The sequence below is a fragment of the Lactuca serriola genome, chromosome 9, assembly GCF_051521515.1.
Source record: "Lactuca serriola cultivar US96UC23 chromosome 9, Lser_US96UC23_V15, whole genome shotgun sequence".
Lineage (NCBI taxonomy): Eukaryota > Viridiplantae > Streptophyta > Magnoliopsida > Asterales > Asteraceae > Lactuca > Lactuca serriola.
In genome coordinates, this window is record NC_136416.1 from 9,013,609 (window position 1) to 9,025,063 (window position 11,455).

General features: G+C 36.5%; 1 protein-coding gene across 1 annotated transcript; it reads right to left on the reverse strand.

The window, feature by feature from the left end:
* Window positions 1-224: 224 nt before the first annotated feature.
* Window positions 225-4,699, reverse strand: LOC145075314 (sulfate transporter 3.1-like). The gene is made up of 12 exons (XM_079021602.1): window positions 4,360-4,699; window positions 4,044-4,251; window positions 3,755-3,926; window positions 2,542-2,607; window positions 2,317-2,430; window positions 2,098-2,214; window positions 1,643-1,769; window positions 1,252-1,538; window positions 790-980; window positions 619-704; window positions 445-521; window positions 225-359 (listed from the first exon to the last, which is right to left on the reverse strand). The coding sequence occupies exons 1-12, from the start codon at window positions 4,697-4,699 to the stop codon at window positions 225-227; spliced, it is 1,920 nt and encodes a 639-aa protein (XP_078877728.1).
* Between the last annotated feature and the right edge of the window lie 6,756 nt (window positions 4,700-11,455).

Consider the following 11,455-nt stretch of genomic DNA (forward strand, 5'->3'; position numbering starts at 1 on the left):
TAATTTATTATAATAGATAGAGCCCCAACAGCCAGCAACCAACAACATATATTCTTTCACGCAAACAGTTTCAAGTTTACTTGTATATTATTTTGTGTAATCTATTCCTATAAATTAGAACAAAAAACTAAGACTAATTTGACCAGACTTATTTTTATAACTATTTTGACCCGACTCGATCATGTAGTTGATCGCTAGTGCCTCTTACAAAGAAAATTCATGGATTAACGAAGCATGAAGTTGCACGCTCCAACGGCTTCTCCCACCGTTAAATATACCCATTCTTCCCCAACCACATCTATTAACTTCGCTTTATTCATCTTCTTTATCACTTCTCCTCCTGGATTTGCCAAAATCAACTGCAAACGAGTAATATAGGTAGCACACCAAGATTCAGTCATACATTGCTCATGATTAAGAAAAATACAAAAATGTGATGAGTACCTTTTGTCCTCTTCTTTCCATCAAATTTTTAACCTCTCCAAGCATTGTAACACCACTCGTATCGATGTTTCCAACCGCTGCAACCACCTCCATGTTATTTTCCTATCTTTTTCTTTTAGTTTTTTCTTAAATACACAAAAATAATAATTTATGATTCCATCATTGATCACTTACCACTCAATGAAAGTACGACGTATTGCAAGCTATTTCCCCCTAGGGGCTTTAATTTGTCTTCCTCCTCGTCAACCCATCGTAAAATCCTAACAAATAATGAAAAAATGAATTTAAAAATCGTTCGTGAAGACATTTTTTTATATTTTTAAGCGAACGAATAAATAACTATACCTTTCTCGCAAGTAGGCGACATTAGCAAAGTAAATAGGTGCATCAATTTGAAGTATCAAGATTCCGGGGATGTTTTTCGCATTTTGGTATTGATCAATGCTTCTATAGATTGAGGAATCGGTTATGTGACCTAGTGCATATGTTTTTGGCCTCGCGACAAATAGGAGTACCCTAAGCAATGATAATGCAACCTACAGTTGTCCCACATAAACTAAATTATAATACTAAAATCACAACAGACTGAATTAAAATGCTTGTAACTAAAACTTAAGAAATTAAATATCCTTCTACTATTTCTTCCTATAAATCCTCCTATCCAATTGAATAATGACATGTGTATCATTTAATGCTCATTTAATGATATTTTAATACATTAATATGACACATGTCATCATTTAGTTGGGTAGGAGGATTTGTAGAAACAAAAGTAGGAAGATATTTAATTTCTCTTAAAACTTATACCGCAATGACTAATCCGATTTCGACGCTCCAAAATACCACTCCTAAAAACGCGCTCATACACACAACAAAGTCAAATTTGTCGAGACTCCATAGGTGAATAGTTTCTTTGTAGTTAATAAGACCGAGCATTGCAGAAACGATGATTGAAGATAATACCACAATCGGGGTGTAATAAAATAGTGGTGTTAGGAACAACAATGTGATCATGACCGTGACTGCCATCACAATGTTTGACATTGCAGTTTTGCATCCCGCATTTAAGTTCACAGCCGAACGCGAAAAAGGACCTAATTTTTTTTTAAAAGGAGAACATTGTGTAAAAATACATATTGTGGATCATAAGTTCAAAAATATTATTGGAAATGGTATAATTAATGGTAATTTTACACACCAGTAGTGACGTAGCAAGAAGTGCATGAACCAGCAATGTTCATCATGCCAAAGGCAATCATCTCTTTGTTACCATCAATGTTGTAATTCTTGAGCATCGCAAAGCTTCTCCCCACGGCAATTCCTTCCTGTTAAAATTACATTATTACCCCTAGTGACATAAATGATACTAGAACTATATTTATTATTTTTTTGAAAATATGGATTTTTTGTTATTCAAAATTTGATGAAATACTACTTCTGTGGCTGAGACACTCTATTTGGGTTTGGGATGAAAAGGAAATGGAATTCAAATACATTATTACCCCTAACTATATACTTCTTATCAACTTATGTAATACGTATTTTGTAACCCAAAATTTGATCCCGTTATTCAAACATATTTTGTGAAAAAAATGGAAATGGATTTAAGTAGAAAGAAAATAATGAAGCCAAGGTACAAGACAGGGAACTTACAGCAAGGGCAATAACTCCGGTTACGGTGCCAGTCTTGATGGCTGTAAACAGATATTCAGACCCAAAAGACAACTCCTTGATTGAAATGGGGTTCAGTCCTTTCTTTAATTCCCCAATCTGTATATATTTACACACATACACAAAAATAAATAAATAGTGTACTTTTAATTTCGTTATATATCAATCAAAGACAAAAACTGCAAATGAAACTAAACTAACCACTTGAACTCCGTGTTTGTGGGCATGGGTGAGATAAACAAAAACACTGCTCAAGATGACTGACGTCAAAGGAGCCATTGCCGATATCCAAAATAGCTTTGGTCGTTTTGTGCTCTGTTTATATCACTTTTCAAATTACTAATCCCTATATATCTATCTTTTAATTCGTGTAGTCTGTGTATATATATAAATCAACGAAATTTAAATGAGAAAGAAAATACTTACAACAAATCTAGCAAACAAGAGACACAAGAGGATGCAAATACCCAAAACCGCACTCTCCCACCTCCACTGCAGTTAAAAAGAATTAATTTTTTAATTAATAACATGTAAAATATATTAGAATTATTAAATCTAGATCTATACATCTTATAGATAGTTTTTGAAAAGATTTTAGTTTAGTTTAAGTTTTTATATTTAATGCCATATTCAAAATTAACGAATTTAAGTATATTTGGTTTCAAGATACAAGGTTATAACATTAAAATTAAAATGCATCTTTTTAGTTACATTGAAAATTTTGGTCAATTCATACACTGAAGTATTGAACAAAAGGTAAACAACGACCAGGTAGCTAGGTTTAAATTAATTTGTATACCAATAATTCAGTTGAAATTTATGTAAAATTTTAGTAACTTATAAATTGAAAATTATACAAAATTTCAGTAACTTATAACCTGTCTTTTAAATAACAAAAAATATCCAAATGAGTAGTTTTTAAATTAAATAACAACAATTGCTAAAAAATAATATTAAATCAAAGTTTCATTTATTAAAAATTACATAATACTAAAAATTGTGTTGCCTTGAAAATAAAAATAGTGATAGATATAAAAAATATCAGTCGAAATTGAAAAACGAGAAAAATAGTATTTTTAAATTAATTTACAATAATACACAACTTTATTCACTTGAAATCCTCTACCAAGGAGCATGTCGTGACACTGTATCAAAAATTGATGGAAATATGTCAATAAAAAATTGATGGAAAATTGATTGGGACGAAATATGTAAATGTAGAATAAAAATACATTTACAATTGGAGTATGGAGTATTTGAATTAGTTGTTCTAAAAAAATTGCAACCCTCTCGGGTTTATTGAGATTATGTGACTCAAAAGAAATATTTATCTTTGTACCATATTTATTTGAATTTTATTTTATAAATTGCATTCAAACGTTATAATTATTAGAAGTTAGAACTTTTCAACTTATACTTTATTAAGAGGTGTTTTTTATGTATGATTTCAATATAATCATAATGTTTAAAATCAAACTTTAAATTAAATTAATATATAACTAATTTTTTATAGTTAGTATTAGTAATTGAATTATTTTTAACATATACTCTGCTATATTTTAATATTCTCAAATTATTTATTAATAAATGGAGAAAAATCAATATATATTTCAAGAAAAAAATATATATATTCAGGAACCTTGTGGGTTTGGGTGAAGACAGAACGTAACACGGAGATAAGATCGGTGCTTTGAGTGAAGTGTTGGAGACCCAATATTCCTTTCAGCTGCTGTAAACTCACTACAATCGCAGATCCGGCCATAAACCCTATGATCGTAGAGTGTGACAAGAAATCAACGATAAACCCAAGCCTGCATGGATTCGATTATGGATATTAAATATTAATCAGTCTCAATTTTGATGTTTATGGGGTTTCAGAGGGATTATGATTGATCAATATGTGTTTAAAGTTCTGTAAATTAATTAACCTAAAGATTCCCAGTGAAGCTTGAAGAACTCCGGCGACGAACGTCGCCGTTAAGGCTAACTGAAGATGCAACTTTGGGTTTTCATTGGCGTTTACCACCGCACCTAACATCGAACCTATTAGCAAAGACGCCACTGCGAACGTCCCCACCGCTACATCTTTAGAACTTCCCATCATCGCATATACTAACGGCGGAACGAAGCTTGAATCTGCAAAATTCAACCAAAAATTAAACACCATTTATTGCCCTTAAGTTTGCTGATATCGAAATTAAACTCACGATTACGAATTACATCGGAGAAGTTTAAAGAGCTTACACAGGCCGAATATCGGCGGGAGGTTCGCTAGCTTAGCGTAGCTGATTCCCTGAGGGATTGATAAACTTGCAATGGTGATACCAGCGATTATGTCGGATTTAAAGAAACTTAAATTATAACGAGATCCCCAGTAGAAAATGGGGAAGATATACTGAATTCCGAGTATAAATTTGCGCGACGGTGGCTGATTTTTGAATTGCCGCAGTGGGTCATCGGGAAAAAGTGTTTCTTTCACGGTGTTCTTCAATGATTTTATGAATGGTTGTGGCGGCGGAATGGAAACTGTGTGTGCTTGCTGCTCGAAGTTAAATTTTGGGTAGCCATATTCTCCGGTATTCATTTGTAGCCTTCTGTTCGGTGATCGGAGGCGGAGATGGCTGTGGAGTGTGGAGGTTGTATGAGATATTTGGAGGTGGAGTACTACTGCAGTGACTTTATGATACTCTATATAGATTCTTGAGTGGGCCCACTGTGACGATTATGCCACGTGGTAAATGTTACATTAATTTGTATGAGAGTTTAATATTGAAATGCTAAAGAGCATCTGCTATCCACCACTTTTATGGTTCATAAATTTATAAACCTTTGCATATTTTAATGATACATACTGGAAATTGGATCTATGCTTTAACCATCGAGTCGGTTCATACGTTTGAAATATGTCTCCTTATATAATAACTAGGCAAATTTTTGCGTGTTACGCACCTCTAAAACTACACTTATTTATTTTATATTATGTAAAATACAATAGTGTAATGTTGATATGTGTATGGTATTAAAATAAGTTAATAATTGTTTATATTAATTTGTTATGATACATTTTAATTATTTTATATAATATGATAAAAATGTGCATATATAAAAAACAATGATTTCAATAGTTGCTATAAGTTATAAATAAAAATAAAAGTGAAATTATCTTTTGATTTATATTATTTTTGAGTCACTAATTAATCACATCAATAAAAGTGAATTAATCAATTTAGGAACATAATTTTTGTAATCATATAATTAAATGCAATTTATTTGTAAGTTGAGTATGAATTTTGATATTTGGATTTAGTTTTATATATATCATTATATTCACAGGCTCACAGCTGACCATTTTCATTAATTTAATTATCATCGTCCAACGAGTAAAATAATAAATGTGCAACGAGCTACGCCGTTAAGCATTTTTGTATGATAAAATTAATTCTTCTGAATATTACATCTATAGATCTAGGGGATGTATCATTACTATGCATGATCCATTGTACCATATTAAAACCTGCACCGCATCCGGCGCGAGCAAAACCAAACGTATCAAATACAAATGATATGACACGTGTTGATTTTCAATGAACGATTTCTCATGTTTGGTGATTTTGCATGTAACGGCTTTTAAAGCAGTTTGCCCCACCGTGAAACCTCCAACCCTCAAACCCACCAGAGAGGATACCCATGTAAGGTCCACACATACGTGTTTCCCTCTGACACATCCAAAAATCAAAATACCAACCGGTCTAGGGGTTAACATTCCTTCTGTCATGTCAGTCAAGAAATTCATAGGTGCATCTTTCTTGGTGGAAACCTCGACACGCTTAAATATGTCAAACAAAATATTATTAACCATATCGTGCCTGTATTTGAATATTCAAAAAAGTTATTATTATTTTATTAAAATATTATAAAAACATTTTTTGATAAACTATTTTTTGTTAATTTAGCATTTAATGTTAACTTTTATATTTAAAGATTAACTATTATAATCATTATAATTAACATTAAGTATCAATGAATCAGTTAATTATCAAAAGACTTTTGAATTGTAGTAGTAAGACGAAAAGTTATGAAAATTTTAAATAATATTAGATTAAAGAAAAATTTTCCTTTTTTTATACAAGTGCTCTCTGAACCGGGTCACCCACGGCTCTCCCATTTAAGTTATCTTAGCCCCAAGTCATGCTATTCAATATTCTTATAAATAAATATAACTTTGATTTAGATTTTATATTTAAATTCTATTATTTTAATTAACTAAAAAGCAACCTCTTTAGAAAAATTTCATTATTATATAAAATAGTTTTTTTTTTTTTTTAATTTAGATTTTCATTTTAATTTTTATATTTAAAAATAAACCCATATAATCCTTAAAATTCTTATATTTCAGCGAATCAATTAACCATCATTACTAAAAAAAATTCTTTTTTATAATTAGATATATAAATCTCGATTAAGGTATACATAAATTTTATAATTAGTAAAAACATGTCTTTTCTTATAATTTGATATATATATATATATATATATATATATATATATATATATATATATATTTTACCATTCGATTATATCCATTTATTATAAAATTACAAATAAATATTATATATATATATATATATATATATATATATATATATATATATATATATATATATATATATATATATATATATATATTCCAATTTGGTTCCGGGAAAAAATCATCATATAAAAATACAAATACCAAATAGTAACTATAACCACATTCTCTTTCATTTTGTTTGTGACGTCAAACATGCCAACACATATAATTTTTCTTAACAATACTTTGTTATGCATCACTTTTATAATTGTTTTCACTAAAGTTGCATCAAAATATTATTTGCAAAATACTTTCCATATTTTGTGTAATTTAGTTTCACATGGAACATAAAATACTATCGGAAAATAATATACTAAAATTTTCTTCAAAAGTTGGTCTAAACCACAAATTTTTTGGATTGATGATCATTTTGACCATTTTTGTACGTTGATTTGGTCCCTACCAAATTGAAATAACTAAATTAACCTTATTATATTTATTTTTTTCTTTTTTTTTCTATAAGTATATATATATATTAAATAAAAATAAACACATACCCATCCCACCTCTCTCTCTCTCTCTCTCCAATTTTTCCATAAAGTCTCTTCTTATCAACCTTCAAATCTACTTCAACTTAGCATTTGCTCAAACACTTCACTTGCAACTGCAACCATAACTTGCTCCCCAAAGTCATGTAACACCACGACTACCAGGTACAAGTTTCAAGCATCATATGACATATTTATGGACCTATTCGATGAGTTGGTTGCCCCCAACTCGTCGTGTAGAGGCGGGTTAGCCCGAGTTGATTATTAGATCTACTCGACGAGTCGGAGGACCCGGAATCGACGAGTAGGAGCTGGGAGATGAAACCCTAATTTTTAGGGTTTGCATCCTATTTAAAGGACCTTAAGTCCCTTCCTCCAGTCCTTTACCACCCCGTTGATGGCTGAGAGAAACCCTAATCGATATTACCTTGTTCTTGAGTGACTATGAGGTTTAAAGAGTGATTTTGGTGCTTTGTGTGAAGAAGGTGCGAAGTATAAGAAGCTTGGAGCAGAAAGGAGCTTGTGGATCTGACTCTACTTCATCTTGGCATCATTTTGAAGGTAACAAGTCGATACCTTGGTTTATCCTTAGCAACATCTCTTCATTTTTGGGTGTAGGGCTATCTTTAGCACATTTGGGAGTCATTTCGAGTATTGGGGCAAGATCTAAAGTTGTAACTTCAAATTTGGACTCCCCTTGGTCCCTATAGCTATACAGTTATGAGATTTGGCAAGCTAAGGCCCTTCCTTTGGGGTTAAACCTTCCCTTTCAGTTGGTTTCGACATTTAGGACCATGCATGCACGTAAAGTTTGCAACTTTATGTGGAAACCATGCCCTAGGAGGTTGATCTGCATTTTGGGACTTTAGGGTGGCTTAAAAATGTCTATATGAGAAAAAACCTGAAGGGAATCGACGAGTGCATAAGTTAACTCGATGAGTCGAAAGAGGGTTTCCCGTTTTTGGTTTCTGCATGGACTCGGCGAGTTAGTAAGACGACTCGACGAGTCAGTTAGGGTTTCCCCGACGTCTGGACACGCATGGACTCGACGAGTTGGTTGGAAAGTCGGCGAGTCAAATAGGGTTTTCAAGATTTCTTGACTTCTGGAAGGACTCGACGAGTCAGTAAGCTGCACTCGACGAGTTGGGTCAGCATGGACTATTGACCTTGACCGTTGACTTTGACTTTGTGTAACATCCCCCTCTGGCACGTATCGCAATATTGTCCGCTTTGGGCCACTCGGCACGGGGACTTCCCAGGGGGTCACCCATCCTGGTACTACTCCCGCCCGAGCACGCTTAACTGCAGAGTTCTTATGGGATCTGCTGCCCTCACGGCTTTAAAACGCGTTGTGATAGGGAAGGTATCCACACCCCTTATAAGGAATGCTGAGTTCTCCTTCCCAGCCGATGTGGGATCAGATCTAACCCACTTTCACCCCCCATTATAGGGTTCGACGTCCCCGTCGAACACATCGACCCGTGCCCTGGCTTTGATACCATTTGTAACATCCCCCTCTGGCACGTATCGCAATATTGTCCGCTTTGGTCCACTCGGCACGAGGACTTCCCAGGGGGTCACCCATCCTGGTACTACTCCCGCCCGAGCACGCTTAACTGCAGAGTTCTTATGGGATCTGCTGCCCTCACGGCTTTAAAACGCGTTGTGATAGGGAAGGTATCCACACCCCTTATAAGGAATGCTTAGTTCTCCTTCCCAGCCGATGTGGGTTAGCCTTAGATGTCGGTTCGATGTAGGGGACAAGGTCCCAGTCAGCTTCGGACTTCGGTCCGATGTCAGCTTCGGACTTCGGTTCGATGTAGGGGACAAGGTCCCAGTCAGTTTCGAATTTCGGTCTGATGTCAGCTTCGGACTTCGGTTCGATGTAGGGGACAAGGTCCCAGTCAGCTTCGGACTTCGGTCCAATGTAGGGGGCAAGGCCCCAGTTAGTCCGGACTTCGGTCTGATGCAGTGGGCAAGGCCCAGTATGTGCTTTATATGTTATTGTGTGGTATGTGGTAGATTGGGGGAGCTCACTAAGCTTCGTGCTTACGGTTTTCAGTTTTGGTTTCAGGTACTCGGTTTTCAAAAGAGGAGCTCGGGAAGATTGCAGAGCACACACCATAATCAGTTAGCCTGGGAATGTTTGACTCTGATAATGATATTATGTTTTGAATTTAATACTCAAAAGTTATGTTTGACTTATGATACGTTTTTATAAATCTAGTTTTAGTAATGTTTTAAAAGAAATTTTTAGTCGTATGTTTGACTCTGATCTAGTTTTAGTTTGCTAGTAATGTTTGAGTTGTAACACCCCAAAGTTTGGAAAGTCAAGAAAAGAAAGAAGACCTCAATTTTAAGGGGAGACTCGGCGAGTCCATGGAGGGACTCGGCGAGTCCGAGCGGGATCCGGGTCGAGGTGTATGCGACGGACTCGGCGAGTCGGCCAAGGAGACTCGACGAGTTGGGTCTGAACGAGGAAAACCCTAAATCCGGGACTTGGAGCCTATTTAAGCGTCTCATTCTCCTTCCTAGGGTTCCTTTACTGCCTCTCTACCCCAGAACACCAAACCCTAGCCACCATATCCGTTTTTGAGCTAGATCTTGCTTTGAAGAGTGCACTAAAGCTTGGAGAAGGAAGAAAGGCCTTGGAGGTGCAAGAAGGGACTGTAGATCCGAGATTGAGAAGTCATTGCAGACCAATTGGAGGTAATAAGTTGTTGCTTGGACTCCCTTTGCACCTAGATCTTTTCTTATGTGTGAGTTTTGGACATTTTGGCATGATAAGTAACCATTTCGAGTTAGAGGTCTAGATCTGAGGTTGCTACCTCAGATCCATGTTTGTTTTGGTCTAGAATCCCCTAAAGTATCAGCCCTGGGTATGTTGAAGAAGTATGTTGCCATAAACCCTAGTTTGAATGTGTTTTAAGCCTAGATCTCTTGATCTACACGTAAAGTTTGCCACTTTACGTGGGGGACAGGCCGTAGAAGTATGGATCTATGAGTTGGAAGCCCTGCTTGGCTCAAAAAGCCACTGCATGGATTAAGGACTGAATAGACTCGGCGAGTCCTTCGAGTGGACTCGGCGAGTATCTTGAAGATGAGGAGGAACTCGACGAGTGGGATGAACAGCTCGTCGAGTCGGATGAAGTTAGGCATCAACTCGGCGAGTTGGAAGAACAACTCGACGAGTTGGTTGAAGATTGCCTTGGAATCGGCGAGTCTATTAGTGGACTCGGCGAGTCAGGTCGCGAAACCTCAAACCCTTCGAGTTGAGACTTGAATCAGTGAGTCGGGTGGTGACTCAGCGAGCTGGACAGGACAGGACTTGGAACTAGTTGGACTCGGCGAGTCATAGAATGACTCGGCGACTCGAGTCGCGAATAGAAAGACCCTGAGTTTATGAACTCGGCGAGTCATTAGGAGGACTCGGCGAGTAGGGTTGACCTGGAAAGTTGACTTTGACCAGAGTTGACTTAGTTGACTTTCAGACTAAGTGTTATATGTATATTGATAGCTCGGAGAGCTAGAGGAGCAGTGGTTCAGGGGATTGTCGAGTAGCAGTCAGAGGTTTATCAGCAGAGCTCAGCAGTTCAGGTGAGTTTCCCTTCAGTAGGAACGGGTCTAAGGCCACAATGCCGGCCCGTTTAGCTAGCAGTAGTTTTCGGACTTCGGTCCGATGTAGTGGACGAATGTCCCAGTCAGCTTCGGACTTCAGTCCGATGTAGTAGTTAGTATGTTTGATGCCTTCGTGGCTCAGACATGGTTTATGTGTTATGCTAGTTGATATGTTTATGCTATGTTCAGTCAGCTTCGGATTTCGGTCCGATGTCAGCTTCGGACTTCGGTTCGATGTAGGGGACAAGGTCCCAGTCAGCTTTGGACTTCGGTCCGATGTCAGCTTCGGACTTCGGTTCGATGTAGGGGACAAGGTCCCAGCCAGCTTCGGACTTCGGTCCGATGTCAACTTCGGACTTCGGCTCGATGTAGGGGACAAGGTCCCAGTCAGCTTCGGACTTCGGTCCGATGTAAGGGGCAAGGCCCCAGTTACTCCGGACTTCGGTCTGATGCAGTGGGCAAGGCCCAATATGTGCTTTATATGTTATTGTGTGGTATGTGGTAGATTGGGGGAGCTCACTAAGCTTCGTGCTTACGGTTTTCAGTTTTGGTTTCAGGTACTCGGTTTTCAAAAGAGGAGCTCGGGAAGATTGCAGAGCACACA

Coding starts and splice junctions, on each gene's coding strand:
- LOC145075314 (XM_079021602.1), bottom strand. CDS start 4,699: ATGAATACCGGAGAATATGGCTACCCAAAATTTAACTTCGAGCAGCAA. Junction 3,927..4,043: donor GCTTCACTGGGAATCTTTAG/GTTAATTAATTT, acceptor GAATCCATGCAG/GCTTGGGTTTATCGTTGATT. Junction 522..618: donor CGTCGTACTTTCATTGAGTG/GTAAGTGATCAA, acceptor AGGTGGTTGCAG/CGGTTGGAAACATCGATACG.